At 38.2% G+C, this 24388-nt stretch overlaps 1 protein-coding gene and 1 long non-coding RNA gene across 12 annotated transcripts in view; one reads left to right on the top strand and one right to left on the bottom strand.

Annotated features, from left to right (window-relative positions):
- Nucleotides 1–24388, bottom strand: part of LOC144580419 (uncharacterized) — a 65452-nt gene that overhangs the window by 22201 nt on the left and 18863 nt on the right. The window contains exon 2 of the long non-coding RNA XR_013529911.1: nt 1–24388. This exon is cut by the window's left edge and continues 22201 nt beyond it; it is cut by the window's right edge and continues 13123 nt beyond it. This is a non-coding gene — a long non-coding RNA (uncharacterized LOC144580419).
- The window catches only part of ZNF670 (zinc finger protein 670), a 66078-nt gene that overhangs the window by 33719 nt on the left and 7971 nt on the right, over nt 1–24388 (top strand). For 2 of the 11 annotated variants that reach the window (XR_004737000.3, XR_013529908.1), the window contains 4 exons: nt 8441–8567; nt 9067–9127; nt 9478–10977; nt 23848–23945. Coding sequence is in view for 6 of the 11 variants with exons in the window: in XM_054248411.2 (XP_054104386.2) it covers nt 3119–3124; nt 8441–8567; nt 9067–9127; nt 9478–10456 (1173 nt within the window). In the remaining 5 variants the exon portion in view is untranslated. Of the gene's footprint in view, nt 1–755; nt 1194–2492; nt 2589–3074; nt 3125–8440; nt 8568–9066; nt 9128–9477; nt 11612–23847; nt 23946–24388 lie in introns of those variants that run through there. The other 9 variants (XR_004737001.3, XR_013529909.1, XM_008985655.6 and 6 more) reach the window with 7 other exon arrangements.

The following is a 24388-nucleotide window of genomic DNA, read 5'->3' as shown; positions in this document are numbered from 1 at the left end:
GCAAGGACTTCATGACTAAAACATCGATAGTAATGGCAACAAAAGCCAAAGTAGACCAGTGGGATCTAACTAAATTAAGGGGCTTCTGCACAGCAAAAGAAACTATCATTAGAGTGAACCAGCAACCAACAGAATGGGAAAAATTGTTTGTAATCTGCCAATCTGACAAAGGGCTAATAGCCAGAATCTACAAAAAACTTAAACAAATTTACAAGATGAAAACACTTCTTCATAAAATGGGCAAAAAAAAGAAAAACAACCACCAAACAAAAGAAGACTTACGCAGCCAACAAACATGAAAAAAAAAAAGCTCATCACTGTTCCTTAGAGAAATGCAAATCAAAACCACAGTGAGATACCATCTCATGCCACTTAGAATGGCGATCATTTAAAAATCAGGACACAACAGATGCTGGTGAGGATGTGGAGAAATAGGAATGCCTTCAAGCTGTTGGTGAGAGTGTAAATTAGTTCAACCATTGTGAAAGATAGTGTGGTGATTCCTCAAGGATCTAGAACTAGAAATACCATTTGACCCAGTAATCCCATTACTGGGTATATACCTAAATGATTATAAATTATTCTGTTATAAAGACATATGTACACGTTTATTTTAGCACTGTTCACAATAGGAAAGACTTGGAACGAACCCAAATGCCCATCAGTGATAGACTGGATAAAGAAAATGTGGCATATATACACCATGGAATACTATGCAGCCTTAAAATAAGATGAGTTCATGTTTTTTTTTGCAGATACATGGATGAATCTGGAAACCATCATTCTCAGCAAACTGACAAGAACAGAAAACCAAACACCACATGGACACAGGGAGGGGAACATCACACACGGGCTTCTCAGGGGCTGGGGGGTAGGGGAGGGATAGCATTAGGAGGAATACCTAATGTAGATGATGGGTGATGGATGCAGCAAACCACCATGGCACCTGTGTAACAAACCTGCACGTTCTGCACTTGTAACTCAGAACTTAAAGTATAAAACAAAATCCAAGCTATTCAGGCAACAACTAGCAAGATTAATAGAAGAATACCTTGCATCTCAATACTGACGTTGAGTGTAAATGGCCTCAATACTTCACTTAAAAGATATAGAATGGCAGAATGGCTGAGAATTAACCAACCAAGTATCTTCAAGAGACTCACCTAACACATAAGGACTCACATAGACTTAAGGTAAGGAAGTGGAAAAAGATATTCCATGCAAATGGACACCAAAAGGGAGCAAGAGTAGCTATTCTTATATCAGACAATACAAACTTGAAAGCAACAGCAATTAAGAAAAGAAAGGATCATTATATAATGTGATAAAAAGACTCAACAAATAGTAAAATACCACAGTCCTCAATCTCTATACATCTAACATTGGAGCTTCCAAAGTTATACAACAATTACTGTTAGACCTAAAAAATGAGATAGATGGGAACACAATAACAGTGGGGGAGTTTCATACTCCACTGACAACACTAGACAGATTGAGACAGAAAATCAACAAGTAAACAATGGTCTTGACTATGTTCTAGAACAAATGGACTTAAGAGATATTTACAGAACATTCTAGTCAACAGCTATAGAGAACACATCAGCACATGGAACATTCCCTAACACAGACCATATGATAGGCCACAAAACAAGTGCCATTAAATTTAAGAAAATCAAAATCATATCAAGTACTCTCTTAGACCACAATGGAGTGTAATTGGAAATCAACTCCAAAAGGAACACAAAAACCGTGCAAATACATGGAAATTAAATAATCTGCTCCTGAGTGACCATTGGGCCAATAATGAAATCAAGGTGGAAACATAAACACTTTTTGGACTGAATGATAATGGTGATACAAGTTATCAAAACCTCTGAGATACAGCAAAAGTGGTGCTATGACAAATGTTTATATCATTAAATGCCTACATCAAAAAGTCTGAAAGAGTACAAACAGACAGTCTAAGGTTAATCCTCAAATAACTAGAGAAAGAAGGACAAACCAAACCCAAACCCAGCAGAATAAAAGAAGTAACAAAGATCAGAGCAAAACTAAATGAAATTGAAACAAACAAAACTTATGAAATATAAATGAAACAAAAAGCTAGTTCTTTGATAAGAGAAAATTGATAGATCTTTAGTGAGATTAACCAAGAAGAGAGAAAATCCAGATACACTCAATTAGAAATGAAATGGGAGATATTACAAACAATGTGACAGAAATAGAAAAGATCACTAAGGCTACTTTCAACACCTTTATGTGCACAGACTAGAAAACCTAAGGGAGATTTATGAATCCCAAAGTAAAAAACTCTCAATTCAATCAGAAATAAATAGAAACTCTGAACAGACCAATAACAAGGAGCAGCATTGAGATGGTGACATGGTTTGGCTGTGTCCCCTCCCAGTATCTCTTCTTGAATTAGAGACCAGGTGGAGGTAACTGTTTTCACGAGACCTGACAGTTTGATGTTTGGCAAATTTCTCCTTCAGTCATTCTTCCTACCACCATGTGAAGAAGGTACCTTGCATCCCTTTTGCCTTCCGCCATGATTGTGTTTCCTGAGGCCTTCCCAGCCATGTGGAACTGTGAGTCAATTAAATGTGTTTCCTTTGTAAATCACTGAGTCTCGGCTGGGTGCAATGTCTCATGCTTGTAATCCCAGCACTTTGGGAGGCTGAGGCGGGCATATCACCTGAGGTTGGGAGTTCGACACCAGCCTAACATGGAGAAACCTTATTTCTACTAAAACTACAAAATTGGCTGGGCTTGGTGGTACATGCCTGTAATCCCAGCTACTTAGGAGGCTGAGGCTGGGGAAACACTTGAATTCAGGAGGTGCAGGTTGCAATGAGCCGAGATCGTGGCTTTGTACTCCAGCCTTGGCAACAAGAGCAAAACTCTGTCTTAAAAAAAAAAGAAAAGAAAAAAGGAAAATCACATTATCAGATAAATTACTCAATCTGGCATTTTCGTATAGCAATGTGAGAGTGGACTAAGTAAATCTGTAGAAAGTGGGGTGGTGCTATAATGATAACTGAATATGTGAAAGTAACTTTGGAACTGGGTAACAGGCAGAGGTTGAAACAATTTGGAAGGCTCCGAAGAACAGAGGAAGATGTGGGTAAGTTAGAACTTTCCTTTTTTATTATTATTTATTTTACTTTAGGGGCATACTCTATCTGGCATTTCTCCCCATGTTATTTCTCCCTACCCTACCCTCCCTTCTCACCAATTGTCTCTCCCTTACCCCCTCAACTGTCCGCTGTGTGTGATGCTCCTCTCTTTGAGCCCACGTGTTTTCATTGTTCAGCACCCACCTATGAGTGAGAACATATGGTGCTTGGCTTTCTGTTCTTGGGTCAGTTTGCTGAAAATGATGGTTTCCAGATTCATCTAAGTCCCTACAAAGGACATGAACTTATCGTTTTCTATGGCTGCATAGTATTCCATAGTGTGTATGTACCACATTTTCTTTTTCTTTTCTTTCTTTCTTTTTTTTTTGAGACAGAGTTTCGCTGTTGTTACCCAGACTGGAGTGCAATGGCGCGATCTTGGCTCACCGCAACCTCCGCCTCCTGGGTTCAGGCAATTCTCCCGCCCCAGCCTCCCGAGTAGCTGGGATTACAGGCACGTGCCACCAGGCCTAGCTAATTTTTTGTATTTTTTAGTAGAGACGTGGTTTCACCATATTGACCAGGATGGTCTCAATCTCTCGACCTCGTGATCCACCCGCCTCGGCCTCCCAAAGTGCTGGGATTACAGGCTTGAGCCACTGCGCACGGCCTGTACCACATTTTCTTTGCCAGTCTTATCATTGATGGGCATTTGGGTTGGTTCCTAGAACTTTCTACAGACTTGGTGAATTACTTTGACCAAAATGCTGATAGTGATAAGGACAGTTAACTCCAGGCTGAAATGGTCTCTGATGGAAATGAGGATCTTCTTGGGAACTGAAGCAAAGGTGACTCAGTATACTTTACCAAAGAGTCTGGCACATTTTGCCTCTGCCCTAGAGATCTGCAGTATATTGAAATTCAGAGAGATGAATTAGAGTATCCAGCAGAAGAAATTTTCAAAGAGCAAAGCATTCAAGAAGTGACTTAGATGCTCTTAAAAGCACTTAGTTTTATGCATTCAAAAAGAGATGGTTTGAAATTGAAACAGGTTTAAAAGGGAAGCAGAGGCTAATAGTTTGGAAAATCTGCAGCCTGGTGATGTGATAGTAAAGAAAAATTCATTTTCTGAGGAAAAATTCAAGCCAGCTGCAGAAATTGTTATAAGTAATTAGGATCCGAATGTTGATTGCCAAAACAATGGGGAAAATGTCTTCAGGACATGTCAGAGGTCTTCATGGCATTCCCTCTCATCACATGGTTGAAGGCATAGGAGAAAAAAAAATAGTTTCATGGTCCAGACTCAGTGCCTTGCTGCTTGGGACTTGGGGCTGTGTCCTAGCTGTGGCTAGTGTACAGCTCAGGCCATTGCTTCCCAGGGTTCAAGCCGTAAGCCTTGGCAGCTTTCACTTGGTGTTGAGCCTATGGGTGCAGAGAAGTTAAGAATTGAGATTTGGGGACCTCCACTATGATTTTAGAGGATGTACAGAAACGCCTGGATATCTAGGCAGAAGTTTGCTGCAGTGGCGTAGTCCTTGTGGAGAACCTATGCTAAGGCAGTGTGGAATCCCCACAAAGCCCCTGTGTTGACACTGCCTAGTAGAGCTGTGAGAAGACAGCCATCCTCCTGTAGGCTCCAGAATGGTAGATTCACTGACAGCTTTCACAGTGTACCTGGAAAAACCACAGACAATGCCACCTTGTGAAAGCAGCCAGGAAGGGGGCGGTACCCTGCAAAACCATAGAGGTAGAGCTGCCCAAGGCTATGGTAGCCCACCTCTTGCATCAGTATGGCCTGGATGTGAGACATGAAGTTAAAGCAGATAATTTTGGAGTATTAAGGTTTTACTGCCCCGCTGGATTTTGGACTTGCATGGGGCCTGTAGCCCCTTTGTTTTGGCCCATTTGGAACAGGTGTATTTAGCCAATGCCTCTACCACCATTTTATCTAGGAGATAAATAAATGATTTTATTTTACAGGCTCATAGATGGAAGGAACTTGTCTTAGATGAGATTTTAGACTTGGACTTACAGGATAATGCTGGAATTAGTTAAGGTTTGCGAGGATGGTTTTGTTCAAAACAAAAAAATTGTTTAAAATGTGAGGATATAAGATGTGGGAGGGGCCAGGAGTGAACTGATATGGTTTGTCTCTGTCCCCAGCCAAAATCTCATCTTGAATTCGTGTTCATAATCCCCATGATTCAAGAAGAGACCAGGTGGAGGTAACTGAATCATGGGGTTGGTTTCCTTTATGCTGTTCTTGTGATAGTGAGTGAGTTTTTAGGTGATTTGATGGATTTTAAGTGTTTGGCAAGTTTGTCCTTTGATCATTCTCCTTCATGCTGCCTTTTGAAAAAGGTGCCTCACTTCACCTTTGCCTTCTGTCATGATTGTAAGTTTTCTCAAACCTTCCCAGCCATGTAGAATTGGGAGTCAAAGCTCTTTCATTTATATATTAACCTAGTCTCAGGTATTTCCTTATAGCAATGTGAGAATAGACTAATATGGATGATAGTTTTTAAAATTTGCCAACAAAAAAGTGTCCAGGATCAGATGGATTCACAGCCAAATTTTATCAGATATTAAAAAAAAAAAACCCAATACTATTGACACTGTTTGAAAAGATACACAAAGAGCGGATTCTCTCTAAATCATTCTATGAAGCCAGCAGCACTCTAATACCAAAACCAGAAAAGGATGTAACAAGTAAAACTATAGATCAGTATCCCTGATGAACACAGATGCAAAAATCCTCAACCAAATACCGAATCCAACAGCATATCACAAAGACAATTCACTATGATCAAGTGGGTTTCATACCAGTGCTGCAGGGTGGTTTAACACATGCAAGTCAGTAAGTGTGATACACCACATAAAAAGAATCCAAAACAGAAATCACAGGATCATCTGAATAGATGCAGAAAAAGTATCTGACAAAATTTAGTATTTCTATAAAATTACAACCCTCAGAAAAATCAGCATATAAGGGACACACCTTAAGGTAATAAAAGCCATCTATGACATGCCCACAGCCAACATTCTATTGAATGAAGAAAAGTTGAAAGCATTTTACCTGAGAACTGGAACATGACAAGGAGGCCCACTTTCACCCCTTCTATTCATTGTAACTGTGGAAGTTCTCTACAGAGCAGTCAGACAAGAATGAAACATAGGGCATCGAAATTGGTGAAGTGGAAGTCAAACTGTCATTGTTCACTGATGTTATGATCATATCCCTAGAAAATCCTAGATGTTCATTTAGAAACCTCCTATATCTGATAAATAAATTGAGTAAAGTTTTAGGATACAAACTCGATGTACACAAATGGTAGCACTGCTATACACCAACATCGACCATGCCTAGAATCAAATCAAGAACTCAACTTTTTTGGACAGCTAGAAAAACAAAAAACAAAAGCAAAAAAAACCCTTCAGGAATAATACCTAACCAAGGAAGTGAAAGGCCTCTACAAGGAAAACTACAAAACACTGCTGAAAGAAATCACAAGTGACACAAACAAATGAAAATACATCCCATGATCATGGATGGGTACAGTCAATATTGTAAAAATGACCATACTACCAAAAGCAGTCTACACCTTCAATACAATTCCCATCAAAATCACATTATCATTCTTCACAGAAGTAGAAAAAACTCTAAAATTCATATGGAACCAAAAAGGAATTCAAATAGCCAAAGCAAGATGAAATAAAAAGAACAAATCTGGAGGCATCACTTTACCTGACTTCAAAGTGTACAACAACACTATAGTCCCCACGACAGCATGGTACTTTTATAAAAGTAGACACCCAAACTGATGGAACAGAATAGAAAACCCAGAAATGAAGCCAAATACAGCCAAATGATCTTCCACAAACCAAACAAAACCATGAAGTGGGGAAAAGGCACTCTATTAAATGGTGCTGGGATAATTGGCAAGCCACATGTAGAAGAATGAAACTGCAATACATGCAATATAAAAGAATTAGTATGAAGAGTGAAAATGAACATGATTTAAAAGTGAGAAAATATGCAAAGCATACTAACATTAAAGAACATCTATTTTTTTTAAAAGTCAATTTTCTTGGAAATGAGAAAATAGAAAATAAAATGTCAGCTACATGACATTTGATATTGACTAGAAGAAAAAATCAATTTCTCACTTTTAATTGTTATCCGATAGAAATTATAAAATTGTTAGGCCGGGTACAGTGGCTCACACCTGTAATCCCAATATTTTGGGTGGCAGAGGCAGGCAGATCACCTGACATTGGGAGTTTGAGACCAGCCTGACCATCATGGAGAAACCCTGTCTTAGCTGGGCATGGTGGTGCATGCCTGTAGTCCCAACTACTTGGGAAGCTGAGGCAGGAGAATCAGTTGAATCCAGGAGGTGGAGGTTGCAGTGAGCTGAGACAGTGCGATTGTACTTCAGCCTGGGCAACAGGAGCAAAACTCTTCCTCTCTCGCCCCCACCCCCCAATATATGTAATGTTTTGTATTATTAAAGATAAATTATCACTTTACATCTGGATTCAATTTGGTCTGGAGTAAACTACCTTCAAACTTTCAAATATTCTCTTATTTTAACCACATTGATTGATGCCTCATTTCTCCAATTAACAAGTTGTAACAACATGTAAGAAATATTGTTTACTAAGAATGCTCATTAGAGACTTAATGCTCAGAGTTTTATTTAGGGCTGATCTTCTAGGTACCACTGCAAGAATGGAATAAAGTAGTAGGCTTTCAGAAACAAAACAAAACTAGGGTTCAGCGTATAATACATTGTTTGCATAAGATTGTTTACACATTGTGAACCACTCACTTAGGGTGATGAGATAGATCCCTGAGAAAATCTTTTCTTACACCAAAATATCAGACTGTGTGAGCAGGTATTTCTAAGGACATCTTAATACTAACTGTTGTGCACAAAAGATAGCATGACTTTGTGAGCAGGTATTTCTAATGATATGTAGTCTTAAGACTTAATACTTTTATGCACAACAGATGGTGTGACTTTGTTATGAGAGGCCCTCAAGGGAAACTCTACATATCGAAATTAGGGGTGACATTTTTTATAGCACTATTTATTGCCTGCACCTACCAAATGAGAAAAGTGTTTCTACTCTGCTGTTGACTTTCTGAATAATTTCATTTTAGCATGAGGAATGTTGCTTGGGAAGCACTAAGTGCAGACAGAGTAAAGTTCTGATGTCCAAGTCATGGAAGAAGTGTTTGAAATTTGCAGAATTATGTTAAGATTTTATGAGTTAAGATGTCTGTCTAAGTCATCCTCTCTACATGTGGGATTTTCCAGTATTCAGTGTCATTTGAAGATGTGGCTGTGACCTTTACCCAGGAGGAGTGGGCTTTGCTGGATCTTTCTCAAAAGAGTCTCTACAGAGATGTGATGCAAGAAATCTTCAGAAACCTCGCTTCTGTAGGTAAGAATAACAATTTTTCACGTAGTTGAATATAAAACAAGTGTTTTGGGTGGGCGTGGTGGCTCACAACTGTAATCTCAGCACTTTGGGAGGCTGAGGTGGCTGGATCACCTGAGGTCAGGTGTTTGAGACCAGCCTGGCCAACATGGCAAAACTCCATCTCTATGAATAAAAAATACAAAAATTAGCCATGTATGGTGGTGAGAGCCTGTAATCCCAGCTATTTGGGAGACTGAGGTGAATTGCTTGAACCCAAGAAGCAAAGTTTGCAGTGAACTGAGATTGAGCCACTGCACTCCAGCTTGGGCAACAGAGCAAGACAGGAAGGGAGGGAGGGAGGGTAGGTTTCTTAGTCATGAATATTGTTTTCCTGATTTGGCATGTGAATGCTTTGTGAAAATACCTAGATGTGGTCACAGTGTATAATGAACCTTGCATCTGGCAGTTTTTAAAGTTTCAGATCATTCATAATAATCTTATGGATGTATGTACATTTTAGGAAACAAGTCAGAAAACCAGAATATGCAAGATGACTTCAAAAGTCCTGGGAGAAATCTAAGGTAATTTGTATTTGCAAGAAAAAAAAATGCCCTTGAGGGAATCTTAGTATGTCATAGGTTTTTAAAACAAATAACCACTAGAAATGTTACTTATTTTCAGAAAATTCTCAGCAAAAATACACCTGAATGTAACATCAATGTTGAATATTTTCTGAATATTGTACTTGGAAGCACCAGTAAGAAACTGTACATGTGACTATCACAGTTATGATAATAGTCATAGAGGACCCCTGTCTTACAGTAATTATTTACTTAAAACAATTCAGACATTGCAGGAAACTTGCATTTTTCTTGGTATTAATAGGAATGTAAATCATGTACCATTAATCATGTATTTATTATTTTTACAGCAGTCATATGGTAGAGAGATTGTTTGAAATTAAAGAAGGCAGTCAGTATGGAGAAGCTTTCAACCAGGATTCAAATTTTAATCTGAATAAGAAAATTTCTACTGGAGTAAAGCCATGTGAATGCAATGTGTGTGGAAAAGTCTTCATATGCCATTCAGCCCTTCATAGGCACAGCATATCTCATACTGGAAACAAACTATCTGAGTGTGTGGAATGTCCAGAGAAGTTATATAAATGCAAACAATGCGGGAAAGCCTTTCTCTCTCTTAAAAGTGTTGACAGACACATGGTAACACACACTAGTAATGGACCTTATAAGAGTACAGTATATGAGAAGCCTTTTGATTTTTCCAGTGTATTTCAAATGCCTCAGAGCACTTACACTGGAGAGAAAACATATAAATGTAAACATTGTGATAAAGCCTTCAATTATTCAAGTTATCTTCGTGAACATGAAAGGACTCATACTGGAGAAAAACCCTATGCATGTAGGAAATGTGGTAAATCATTCACTTTTTCCAGTTCTCTTCGACAACATGAAAGATCTCATACTGGAGAGAAACCCTATGAATGTAAGGAATGTGGCAAAGCCTTCAGTCGTTCCACTTATTTGGGAATACATGAAAGAACTCATACTGGAGAAAAACCCTATGAATGTATAAAATGTGGCAAAGCCTTTAGATGTTCCAGAATCCTTAGAGTACATGAAAGGACTCACAGTGGAGAAAAGCCCTATGAATGTAAACAATGTGGTAAAGCCTTCAAATATTCTAGTAACCTTTGTGAGCATGAAAGAACTCATACTGGAGTGAAACCTTATGGATGTAAGGAATGTCATAAGTCATTTACTTCTTCCAGTGCCCTTCGAAACCATGAAAGGACTCATACTGGAGTAAAACCCTATAAATGTAAGAAATGTGGTAAAGCTTTCAGTTGTTCCAGTTCCCTTCGAAAGCATGAAAGATCTTATATGCAGTAAACAACACACCTCTATGTAAGAAGTGTGTTAAAGCTTTCAGATACTCTAATTTAATTTGAACATGTGAAAAAATTTAAAACTCACACTAGAGAGAAGCTCAACACATGTAAGGACTATTAGAATGTATGCAATTTTCCCAGTTTCCTTCTAAAACATACATAGAAGAACCCATACTGGGAAAGAACCTCATAAAATACCAGAAATGTTTTAAAGCATTTAATTTTCCCAGTCGCTTTCAAATATATAAACTAATTCACAATGGATAAAAACATTGTAATTTTCAGAAATGTAAAGCCCTCAGGTTTTCCATTCTTTAAAACAAGTTAGAAAGTTTTTTCATTATTTGACATCATGGAAGGACTCAGTGGAGAAAAGCCTTATGAATCTAAGTACATGACAATTCCATTTGAAGACATGGAAGAACTAATTTCTGAGAACCATATGAATATAGTGTTGGAATGCTCTTATTTCTCAAATATCTATTGGAAGATATATGATAACATACACTGGAGATGGACCTGGTAAGTAAAAGCACACTGAGGTAAAACTCTGGTTGTTTGAGAAAATACAGGAAAGTTTTTAACAATTACTTCAAAAGGCAAGTGAAAACTATTGGAATGAAATCCTATAAATACAGGTGAGTAGAAAAGTATGATGAAATTATTGCATAATGCTCAAAAGTTTATAAATGTTATGCTAGTTATAAATATGTATCAGTTGTTAAAGTGATTTTCAGTTGTTTTGCAAGGAATCATGGAGTTGAGAATTCCATAGATAAGCCATAGCACATGAGTTTAATAGGCAATTTTTTTCTCATTTATTAACATAATTGTTTATTCATTGAAAAATTTATTGGATTTCTATGCTGAGTTGAAATATATTTCTAAATGTAGGCAATTTTAATTTTTATTTAGTTTAATTGTTCTCTAATGGATCATTAAAAAATGAGTTTTTAATTATTGGGAATTTCTTACTGATCTTATGTGGCAAGTTTTGGTTATTCCCCACCTATTTAGTGTGTGTGTGTGTTTGTGTGTGTATGTATATGTATATATTTATATATATATTTTACCTTTTTATGGGAAAAAATTTTGTTGTAAAGATTGTCTTCTATTTTCTTTGATAATAAAAAATTATTTGCAAGTTTGAATTTTATATAGTCTCATGTGCATTATTTTCATTTTCTTTTTGTCATTATTTTTGGCTATTTGCATAGTTCACTTGAAAAAAAAATTACGTTTTTAGAGACAGGGTCTCACTCTGTCAGCTAGGATGAAGTCTAGTGGTACAATCATAGCTCACAGTAGCCTCAAACTACTGGGCTTATGTGATTCTCCCACCTTAGCTTCCTATGTAGTTGGAGGTACAGATACGTGCCACCATCTCACTATTTTCTAGGCTGGTCTTGAATTCCTGGCCTCAAACTATCCTTCTGCCCCAGCCTCTTTACATGTTGGGATTACAGACATGAGCCACACCTGGCTCACTTATTACTTTGAATTAAGAGAGAACTGTGATAGGACAGTATGCTTGTCTAATCTGAGTATGAAAGCATTCAGTCTCACCATAAGGTATATTGTGGGTTTTGCATAAATATTTTAAAACAGGTTCAGGAAGTTTTCTTGTATTTTTTATTTATTGTTTCATGTTGAACTCTTACCACGTTTTTTGTTGCATCTGTTGATATGATTTATGTTTTTTGACATTCTATTCGTAGTCTATTACATTGACTGGCTTTCAAATATAAATATATCATGGTTTTCTGAGTGAAATTTGTCTTCATCACGGAATATAAGTATTTTAACTACAGGTTGAGCATCTGTAAACCCCAGATTCCAAATACCAAATCTGGGATGCTCTGAAGTCTAAAACTGAGCACCAGTATTTTACACAACAAAAACAGTCATTAGACGATTTTTGATGTTCAACCAGTAAGTTTTCTCTAAATATTCCAAAAACTTTAAAAGTCTGAAATCCATAGCACTTCTGACTTCAAGTATTTCAGATAAGAAACACTCAACCCATATTGATATTTTCAATTTTCCAGTGTATTGTGGCCTTTTGCATTTATATTCAAAGAAATTTGTGTTCCCTAGTGTACCATATAGTATAGAATCATCTAGTATATATGGCATGTCCACATGTGTACTTATATGTGTATAAATAGCTATATATATATTACTTGGTATAGTACAGTTTTGTAAGTATGAATTGTGCATATCTAGTTATGTTACCGGATTATATTATACTATTTTGATCTTATCCTGTAGTCTGACATTTCACAGATGCATTTAAACAAGCCAACTGCATCCTCATGAGAACCAAGGAGCATCTCACATTCTTGACACTACAAAGCATTCCCTTTACACCCTGTTTGTTCTGTCTGCTCCTTAGTGCAAGTCCTGTGTGGGCCAGCCTCATTTACAGTAGCCTTCCTCTTTTGTCTATATGTAACTAATAACTGCTGTTAATCTTATCTGTGCAGTCATGGCTGTCAAGTTTTTCCTGTTAGCCTTAGGGTCCTAATTTTTCTCTTCACCAATGAGACTGTGGAACAACTGGCATTACCAACAGAATAGACCAGCCATGACTAATGATATCTTTTCAACTTAAACTGCTTTTTTCTAACTGGTTTTTATAATATAACAAAAGTCACCAGAATTAGAACCACCAAATGATGACGGACTTTCACTTTGGTCCACACAGCACTTTGTGTTCTTTATCAGGTGTTGTCACCTTGTCCCACAGTAAGACTCTCAACTCCTAGACATGGTTGGTTAAGTGACCATGCCCTAGCACGATGTATGCTCCAACTTGATCTGTGTTTCCAAGGTACCCCACGTTAAGGCAGTGAAAACACAGCACCTTCACCAGTGGGTTATTTTTGATTGTCAAAAGTCAGACTATCACTCTGTGGTAACTGCATCTAGCTTGGTTACCATCACTGGATGCTTGAAGTAGCCATATGAACATTATTACTGTACACACTTGGGACAGCTCCAGGGATTGTGTGTGTGTGTAGTTGCAGAAAAAATTTGTGTGTCTGTGTATGTGTGTGTGTAGGTGCAGAAAGAAAAAATATCCCTACCCTGGAGAGAATTAAGCATGTCACCTAATGGTCTAACAGGATTACTTGTGCAAGGTTAGTGTCCTTGAGTGTTTCTTGTGCTGCTTTTATGTACACTCTTCTGATGAGGTGCATATCAGTGGTGCCTCATGGTCCAGGCAATCATGAGTAAAGAAAAGGGGAAGAAGCATTTGATATTAGTCTCTTTCATTGCATAACCCCTATCTTGTAAATGGGCTTCTTTTAGCATGGCTGATCAGCTGCCAAAGGCCTAACCTTGCAACCTACAGGGCCTTAGTCAAAATGACCTTAATGTACATTGCTAACATCAGCAAGATTGAGTGGCACTCACTGGAGGATGTTGGTGGTCTTCAATGTGGATTGATGGACTCTTGAACTTTTTTCACTGACCACAGATTGCCCACACTACTGATAAAACAAATGTGGCTACTTTGCATGAGAAGAACTAAATATACTCTGAAGCAGTTTTTATGCAAAGGGAAAGCAGTCATATGTCATGCTCTGGTCCACAAACCAAATAGCAGATGGGCCATTAGGACACTGAAATTTCTCTACAGCTACTGCCTATGTTTCTGTAAAAAAAAAAAAAAAAAAAAAATCCTGTTCCCTCAATGTTAAGAATCGAGAAGTGTCCTGCAAGTTATCTTGGACTGGCCCAGTTTTATCCTTTCTCTTACTTGCAGTTCTCAGGAATAAGCATAAAATGTGCTGGGAATGCAACATCCTGAAATCAGGAGAGAATGGTAGAATAGCGCAGACTTAACAGTCTTTAATAGAAATACAATGTCCTTCAACACTTTTAGTCAGTGAGTCACGTAATCCTAGGGTATAAAAACTGGGCTGGGCTGTTTTCATGAGTCTCTTAACAGTGTTGCAAGTGGGCCACATGCGATCAAAATTCCGCCCTTCTAGGCATCTTCTCTGGACCTTAGAGGATGACATCACATTGAATTTTAGACTTCTTGTCTTTGATGCCTTTATAAGTAACAATTTGACTTATATGTGTATGAATGTGTTCTCATACTCTGTCAAGTTCATAACAGTAAACAGTGAACCTGCTTTGGGGAGAAACAGTCATGGCCCCCATATGACATGGCAAAGGAATTAATTCAACCAAGCATATACATAGAATTCATAAACCCTACAACACAACTATTACCTTGTAGGAGGCATGTAGCAATGACAATGTTGGTTTTAGTCTTTCCGGAGAAATACATTTATAAATATGAGTAGGGTACACAGGAGTTCACCCACTGGCTTCAAAGGAGCTCCTATTCAAGAGAAAAAGTCTTACAGTTTGACCCAATTGGAATTCTGAAGTTTACTAAGTAATATATAAAACTAGATAGCTGGATGCTGATTGGGTTTCATGCTTCTGCAAAATGGCCTATGAATTTTAAAATCTGTGAAATGCATCAATTGGGAAATGTTCATGTCCTTAATCAATACAGGTTATGAAAGAATTATACTTGGTGATGCCTCAAAATTTAAGTATGGTTCCCTTATGGTCTTAGAGGGAGTTGCTGTATATAAAACAGGTGTACTGTCTTTTAATCAAAAAACAAGTCTCATGAAGCCTAAATTCTCCATAATCATTGCACCCATTGTGCTGTAACAGACCATGGTTGACATGGATTTTCTGATCCAATGAGTAATAAAGTTAAGTATTTGCTACTTCTACATGTTCTTAACAAAGTGGGAACTCCTGAATCTCACAAGTTAAAATAAGTAAAAACTGCTGAAAATAAGTTTTTCTGAAGGTTACTAGGAAGATACTGATTCCATTTCATTAATAGATATAGTATTATTTAGGTTTCTTTTTTTGTGGGTTTTAGTAGATTGTGTCTGAAGGGACTGGTTCCATTGATCTGGGTTTTCATATTTATGGGAATGGAGGTGTCCATAGTATTTTTTTAATCCTCTTAATGTCCATGCAGTTAGAAATGCTAGCCTATCACTCATTTTTTTATATTTGTCAATTGTGTCTTTTTTCTTTGTTATCTTGGCTCAATATTTACTAATTTTATTAATCTTTTCAAACAGTGTTTTCATGCCACTGATTTTTCTGTTGATTTTCTATTTTTAGTTTCATTTCTTTGTGGTACAATTGTTTTGATTTTTTCTTTTGACTGATTCAGTTTTATATTGCACTTCCTTTAGTGTTTTAAACTGGAATATTATATTACCAATTTTATTTTATAAATGCATTCTGTGCTATAAATTTCAAAGCACTGCTTTCAATTCATTTCAGAAATTTTGAAAAGGTCTATTTTCACTTTCAATATATTTAAAATACTACATATTTTTACTATGTTTGTCCTGCATCATCTTAGCATGAGTTATAATTCAGTTTTGGTAGCAAAAGATCAGTAACAATTTTTAGGTGTTTTTCTAAATAATCAGTTGCACAGCCTCATAATTACACCTATATAAAAATGAGCAGCAGCATTCATTGGAATGCAAAGATCTACGGGATTAATAGAACCAATATGCAAAATGTATTTGCAACGTACACACAATTTATGATGCTAATTATGCACACAGAGGGTATAAGTGTTTATTATCTTAATAACTGATGTCTTTAGAGAGCAGGTTAGACCTCTCAAATTGGTACAGAAAGGATTGAGAGAGTTAGAAAAAAAAGAAATTGATCTGTACATTTTTATAGTTTTTTTTTTGTTGTTGGGGCCATGGTGAGAGTTTGTATTTATGTGTGCTCAGGCAGGGGACTGTGCAGTTTGATTTTCATGCTGGCATAAAATAAGAGAGCACCTGGGCTTCTTTTTGCCTTTTCTAGAAGTGAGTCATAAGGGAGAAAATAAGATAATAAGCACCAAATGTATCAGCAGCGAAACCTCAGAATATAAATCAGACTTTGTTTCCGGTCTGCCATGTAAGGAGCATAGAAGCCATTGTTCCCAGTTATATATGAAAAATTCTGGGGTGCAGGGCCAAGATGGCTGACTAGAAGCAGTGTCATTTAGAGGCTCTCATTGTAAAGAAACATAATTATGTGAATCCTTCACCAGCAACCAAAGTATACAGGTTCTCACCTCAAAACTGACTAGAAGGTTGTGTGACCTGAGGAGAGAAGGAAGAACAGTGTAGTGCTGCAGCCCACCTGAGAGCCCCGTCTCTTCCCCAGCCAGGGAGTTGGTGAATCAGTACACTCCCCAGCCAAGGAAACTGCTATTTTCATGGAATTATGCAACTCATGGATCGGAATATCCCACTGCCACCGGGGCCTAGCAGTGCAACCCTGGAACGCATGGATTCTTACAGCCTCTCAGCTGGAATCTGCCTAAGCCTACCAAACTCCCACGGGGAGGGGCAATCAGCACTGACTGTGGCTGCTTGCTCTGTAAGCCATTTAGGCTCCTTGGGGGAGGGGGAGCAGCCAGCACTGGGATTGCAACTGCCTAACATGCTAAGCTCCCTGAATGGGAGAAGACTGGCACCCATTTCTATCGCTCCAGGTTTCACTTTTCCCCTGCATTAGGAAGGCTGGACAGCTTGGTCCCAAGACATCCCCACAGCCCAACACACCAGCTGTGGCAGTCAGCAGCCTGTGTGCCTCTTCAGGCCTAACCCTGACCCATCCTTCATTGGGTGGGGCTTCCCTTCAGGATCTCCAATAACACCAGCCAGAGGCTTAAGAATTTGATCTCCATGGGCCTGAGCTGCTAGGGAGAGGGGTGGCCGCATGCTCTGCAGACCAACAGACCTAGACTGTCCTCCTGGTAGTTCTGAGGAATATGGGAAGTCCAGATGAATGGGCATCTGGTTGGCATTGGTGTGCTTTGAGGTCAGAAGTCCCAGAAGAAGGAGCAGGCACCCATCTTTGCTCTTCTCCAGCCTTCTTGAGTGACATCTCCAGGCACAGGAGCAAATTAGATAAATAGGGCCTGAAGTGAATAGCCAGCAAACTGAGACAGCTCTACAGAAGAGGAACCTCTGTCAAAAGAAAAATAAGCAGAAAGTGACAACAGCATCAACAACAACAAAGGCCTCACAAAAACCATCCAAGGGTAAGTAGCCTCAAAACTGAAGCTAGACAAAGATGAGGAAGAATCAATTTTCGAATGCTGAAAACCCAAAAGTCCAGGGGCTTTTCTCTACTCCAAATGATCAAAACATCTCTCCATCAAGGACACAGAACAGGATGGATGATCAGATGGACAAATTGAAAGATGTAGACTTCAGAAGATGGGTAATAATAAACTATGAGCTAAAGATGCATGTTATAACCCAGTGCAAAGAACCTTGATAAAAGGTTAGAGGAATTGCTAACTAAAATAACCAGTTTAAAGGGAACATAAACGACCTGGTGGAGCTGAAAAACACAGCAAGAGTACTTTGTGAAACACACACAAGTATCAACAGCTAAATTGAACAAGTGGAAGAAAGGATATCAGAGTTTGAAGATGACCTTATGAAATAAGACATTCAGACAAGAATAGAGAAAGAATGAACAAAGCCTCCAAGGAATACGGGACTTCATAAACAGGCTGAATCTATCATTGACTGTAGTACTAGAAGGAGACAGGGAGAATGGAAACAGGCTGGAAAACATACTTCAGGATATTATCCAGGAGAACTTCCCCAATCTAGCAAGACAGGCCAACACGCAAATTCAGGAAATATGGAGAATACTATTAAGATACTCCACAAGAAAATCAACCCCATACATAGAATTATCAGATTTTCTAAGGTTGAAATGAAGGAAAAACTGTTAAGGGCAGTCAGAATAGCCAGGTCACCTACAAAGGGAAGCCCAACAGTCTAATGGTGGACATCTCAGCAGAAACTACAAGCCAGAAGAAATAGGGGAGCAATATTCAACATTTTTAAAGAAAAGAATTTTCAGCCTAGAATTTAATAACCAGCTGAACTAAGCATCACAAGTGAAGGAGAAATAAAACCTTTTTCAGACAAATGCTGAGGGATTTTGTTACCACCAGGCCTTCCCTGCAAGAGCTACTGAAAGATGCACTAAAGATGGAAAGGAAAAACTAGTACCAGCCACTGCATTAACATGAAAAAATGTAAAGACCGATGACACAAGAAACTCCATCAACTAGTGTGCAGAATAACAAAATAGTATCATGGCGATGGAATCAAATTCACACATATAAATAGTAAATGTAAATGGGCTAAATGCCTGATTTAAAAGACACAGATTGGCAACCTGGATAACAAGTTAAGACACTGGTGTCCTGTATCAGGAGACCCATCTTATGTGCAAAAACACACACAGGCCCAAAATAAAGGGATGCAGGAAAATTTACCAAATGGAAAGCAAAAAAGCAGGGGTTGCAATCTTAGACTCTGACAAAGCAGACTTTAAGCCAACAAAGATCAAACAAGAAAAAAAAGGACATTGTATAATGGTAAAGGGAGCAATTCAACAAGAAGAGCTAACTATTCTAAATATTCCCAATACAGGAGCACCCCGATTTATAAACCAAGTTTTTTAAGAGACTTACAAAAGGAATTAGACTTCCACAAAATAATAATTGGAGATTTTCAGAACCCACTGTCAGTATTAGATCAATGAGAAAGAAAATTTGCAACAATATCCAGGACTTGAACACAGCTCTGGATAAAGTGGACCTAGCAGATGGCTACAGAACACTCTACTGCCAATCAACAAAATGTACATTCTTCTAAGTGCCACATGGCACTTATTCTAAAATCAGCCACATAATTGGAAGTATAACACTTCATAATTGGAAGCAAATGCAAAAAAACTGAAATCCTAACAATCTCTCAGACCACATAGAATTCAGGGTTTTAGAAATTCACTCAAAACTACACAATTTCATGGAAATTGAACAACCTGATCCTGAATGACTGCTGGAATCAGAAATCAAGTGGTGTTTTGAAACCAGTGAGAAAAAGGAGACAACATACCAGAATCTCTGGGACAAAGCTAAAGCAATGTTTAAAAAAAAAAAACAAACATTTATAGCACTAAATGTCCACATCAGAAAGCTAGAGACGAGTAAACTAATCCAAAAGCTAGCAGAAGACAAGAAAGAGTTAATATCAGATAAGAATTGAAGAAAATGAAGACACAAAAACTCCTCCAAAATGTCAACAAACCCAGGAGCTGGTTACTTGAAAAAGTTAACAAAATAGACCACTAGCTAGACTAATAAGAGAGGAAGAATCAAATAGACACAATAAAAAATGATAAAAGGGATATCACCACTGACTTCATAGAAATACAAACTACTGTTAGAGAATACTATAAACACCTCAACACAAATAGAAAATATAGAAGAAATGGATAAATTCCAGGATGTATACCCTACCAAGACTAAAGCAGGAAGAAGTCAACTCCCTGACTAGACCAATAATAAGCTCTGAAATTGAGGCAGGAATTAATATTTTACCAACCCAAAAAAGCCCAGGACCAGATGGATTCACAGCTGAATTTTACCAGCAATACAAAGAGGAGCTGATACCATTCCTTCTGAAATTATTACAAACAATTGAAAAGGTGGGATTGGCCATGGTAGCTCATGCTTGTAATCCCAGCAATTTGGGAGGCCAACATGGGTGGATCATAAGGTCAGGAGATTGAGACCATCCTGGCTAACACGATGAAACCCTATCTCTAATTAAAATACAAAATTTAGCTGGGATTGGTGTCAGGTGCCTGTAATATCAGCTACTTGGGAGGCTGAGGCAGGAGAATCACTTGAACCCTGGACGTGGAGGTTGCAGTGAGCTGAGATTGTGCCACTGCACACCAGCCTCGGTGACAGAGCAAGACTCCAAAAATAAATAAAATTTTAAAAGGGAAGGGAGGGAGGGAGGGACCCTGTTTAATAAATCATGCTGGAAAAACTAGCCAAATGTTGAAAGCTGAAACTGGATCCCTTCCTCACACCTTATGCAAAAATTAACTCCAGGTGGATTAAAGACTTAAACATAATTCCACAAAAACTCCAGAAAAAAACCTAGGCAATACCATTCAGGACAGAGGCATGGGCGAGGACTTCATTGCTAAAACACCAAAAGCAATGGAAACAAAAGCCAAATTTGGCAAATGGGATCTACATAAACTAAAGAGTTTCTGCACAGAAAAAAAAAAAAAACAACAAACTGTCATTAGTGTGAACTGGCAACCAACAAAATGGGGGGAAAACTTTTGCAATCTACCAATCTGACAAAGGGCAAATATCCAGAATCTACAAATAACTTAAATTTACAAGGAAAAAAACCAACTTTATCAAAAATTGGTGAAGGATATAACAGACACTTCTCAAAATAAGACATTTATGCAGCCTACAAACATGAAAAAAAGCTCATCATCACTAGTCATTAGAGAAATGCAAATCAAAACCATGGGATACCATCTCATGCCAGTTAGAATGGCGATTATTACAAAATCAGGAGATAGTTTCTGGAGAGGATGTGGAGAAATAGGAACACTTCTACACTGTTGGGAGTGTAAATTAGTTCAACCATTGTGGAAAGCAGTGTGGCAATTCCTCAGGGATCTAGAAATAGAAATAGCATTTGACCCAGCAATCCCATTACTGGGTATATACCCAAAGGATTATAAATCATCATATTATAGACACATGCACATGTATGTTTATTGTGACACTGTTCACAATAGCAAAGACATGCAACCAACCCAAATCCCAAATGATAGATTGGATAAAGAAAATTTGGCACATATACACCATGGAATACTATGCAGCCATAAAAAAGGTGAGTTCATGTTCTTTGCAGTGACATGGATGAAGCTGGAAACCATCATTCTCAGCAAACTGACACAAGAACAGAAAACCAAACACCACATGTTCTCAGTCATAAGTGGGTGTTGAACAATGAGAACACATGGACACAGGGAAGGGAACATCACACACTGGGGCTATTTATGACAATCCCACAGTCAATATCATATTGACTGGGCAAAAGCTGGAAGCATTCCCTTTGAAAATTGGCACAAGACAAGGATGACCTCTCTCACCACTTCTATTCAACATAGTATAGAAACTTCTGGCCAGGACAATCAGGCAAGAGCAAGAAATAAAGGGTTTTCCAATAAGAAAAGAGGAAGTCAAGTTGTCTGCACATGACATAATTTTATAATTAAAAAACCCTATCATCTCAGCCCAAAAACTCTGGAATTGATAAGCAGCTTCAGCAAAGTCTCAGGATATGAAATCAATGTACAAAAATCACAAGTATTATGTTACACCAACAATAGGCAAGCAGAAAGCCAAATCATGAATGAACTCCCATTCACAGTAACTACAGAGAGAATAAAATAAGTAGGGATATAGCTAATAAGGGATATGAAGGACCTCTTCAAGGAGAACTGCAAACCACTGCTCAAGGAGATAGAGGATACAAACAAATGGAGAAATATTCCATCCTCATGGATAGGAAGAATGAGTATTATGAAAATGGCTATACTGCCCAAAGTAATTTATAGATTAAATGCTATTCCCACCAAACTACCATTGATACTCTTCACAGAATTAGCAGAAACTATTTTAAATTTCATATGGAATTGGCAGTGTGCAGTGGCTCATGCTTGTAATCCCAGCACTTTGGGAGGCCAAGGTGGGTAGATGACTTGAGGTCAGGAGTTTGAGACCAGCCTGGCCAACATGGTGAAACCCTGTCTTTACTAAAAAAGCAAAAATTAGCTGGGCATGTCACCTGTAATCTTAGCTATTGGGGAGCCTGAGGCCAGAGAATCACTTGAACCTAAGAGGTGGGAGTTGCAGTGAGTTGAGATCACGCCACCACACTCTACCCTGGGCAACAGAGCAAAACCTATTTCAAAAAATGTACCTACATATATTATATGGAATCCAAGAAGATCCTGTATAGACAAGACAATCCTAAGCAAAAAGAGCAAAGCTGGAGACGTCATGCTACCTGACTTCAAACTATACTACAAGGTTACAGTAACCAAAATAATATGGTACTGGTACCAAAACAGACATATAGGCAAAAGCAGAAATTGACAAATGGGATCCGATTTGATGAAAACACTTCTGTGCAGCAAAAGAAACTATCATCAGAGTGAACAGGAAACATACAGAATGGCAGAAAATTTTTACAATCTTATCGACCTAATAAAGATCTAGTATCTAGAATTTACAAGAAACTTAAACATTTTCAAAAAAATTTCTACCCCTCAAAAAGTAGGCAAGGGATATGAATAGACACTTATCAAAAGAAGACATTTATCCATCTAACAAGCATGTGAAGAAAAGCTTAACATCACTGATCATCAGAGAAATGTAAATCAAAACGAGAAAACATCTCATGCCAGTTAGAATGGCGATTATTAGACAGGAAATCAACAGATGCTGGCACGAATGCTAGCCTTAGAAGAAAGAAGAATGCTTTTACATTGTTGGTGGGAATGTAAATTAGTTCAACTATTGTGGAAGACAGTATTGCATTTCCTCAAGGATCTAGAACCAGAAATACCATTTGACCAAGCAATCCCATCATCGGGTATATACCCAGAGGAATATAAATCATCATTCTACTATAAAGGTACGTGCACACGTATATTTATTGCAGCACTATTTTCAACAGCAAATATATGGAACCAGCCCAAATGCCCATCGATGATAGGATAAAGAAAATGTGGTATATATACACCATGGAACCCTATGTAGCCATACAAAGGAATGAGATCATGCACTTTGCAGGGACATGGATCAAGCTTAAAGCCATCCTCAGCAAACTAACACAGGAACAGAAAACCAAACACCACATGTTCTCACTTATAAGTAAGAGTTAACATTGAGAACACATGGAAACAGGGGCAACAACACACACAAGGGCCTTTTGAGATTCAGGGGGTTAAGAGAGGACGGGTCCTCTCATAAACTTAGAGGACGGGTCAATAGGTGCAACAAACCACTATGGCACACATATACCCATGTAACAAAGCTGCACATTCTACACATCTCATTTTTTTCTTAGAAGAAATAAAAAGGAAAAATTCTGGACTAATTTAAAATGAACAATTCTTTCATCAGTCACATAGCAAATTATTGCCCCAGGTTGCAGAGAAAGAAATATACATACATAGTCCCAAAACTTAGAGTAGAAACCCATGAGCATAAACATCTTCATGAGCCAGTACATCTGTAGGAAAACTGAAAGTGTAATTGGCAAATTGTTGAAGGCTTAGTGTGAACATGATTGTCAGTAAGAAATAACAGGGGACTCTATCTTATGGTGTCATCACCAGAAGTTTATGAGTTGTTGTTTGTGTTTTTTTTTAACTAATTCTTGTTCTGTCGCCCAGGCTAGAGTACAGTGGCATGATCTCAGCTCACTGCAACCTCTGCCTCCTGGGTTCAGGCGATTCTCCTGCCTCAGCCTCCTGAGTGGCTTGGACTACAGGTACATGCCACAACACCCAGCTAATTTTTTGTATTTGTAGAAGAAATGGGGCTTCACTGTGTTAGCCAGGATGGTTTCAATCTCCTGACCTCATGATTGGCCTGCCTCAGCCTCTCAAAATTCTGGGATTACAGGCATGAGCAACCACACCCAGCTGCTTATGAGTTGTGTATCCCCAAAGTATTCCAGGTTCACAGAAAAGTTCATAAAAAATTTCTGGTGGAGGGAAAATGTAGCCATTTTAACCTGTGACCATTTGGTACTTCTTCATATGATCCATCCTCAAAAATGAAACTATGTCACCAAAGCCTAGGTGACCTGAAACAAAGACACTAAACTCCAACCCACACTACCCCTTCTGCCTCAACTAAAAATGAGAACTGAAAAGCCGTCTTTAAAGTTACAGCCTGGGGACAGGCCCACAAAAAATGAAGCCAAATCAG

This window comes from Callithrix jacchus, chromosome 19 (assembly GCF_049354715.1).
Source record: "Callithrix jacchus isolate 240 chromosome 19, calJac240_pri, whole genome shotgun sequence".
NCBI lineage: Eukaryota > Metazoa > Chordata > Mammalia > Primates > Cebidae > Callithrix > Callithrix jacchus.
This window is presented reverse-complemented; position numbering and strand designations above follow the sequence as displayed.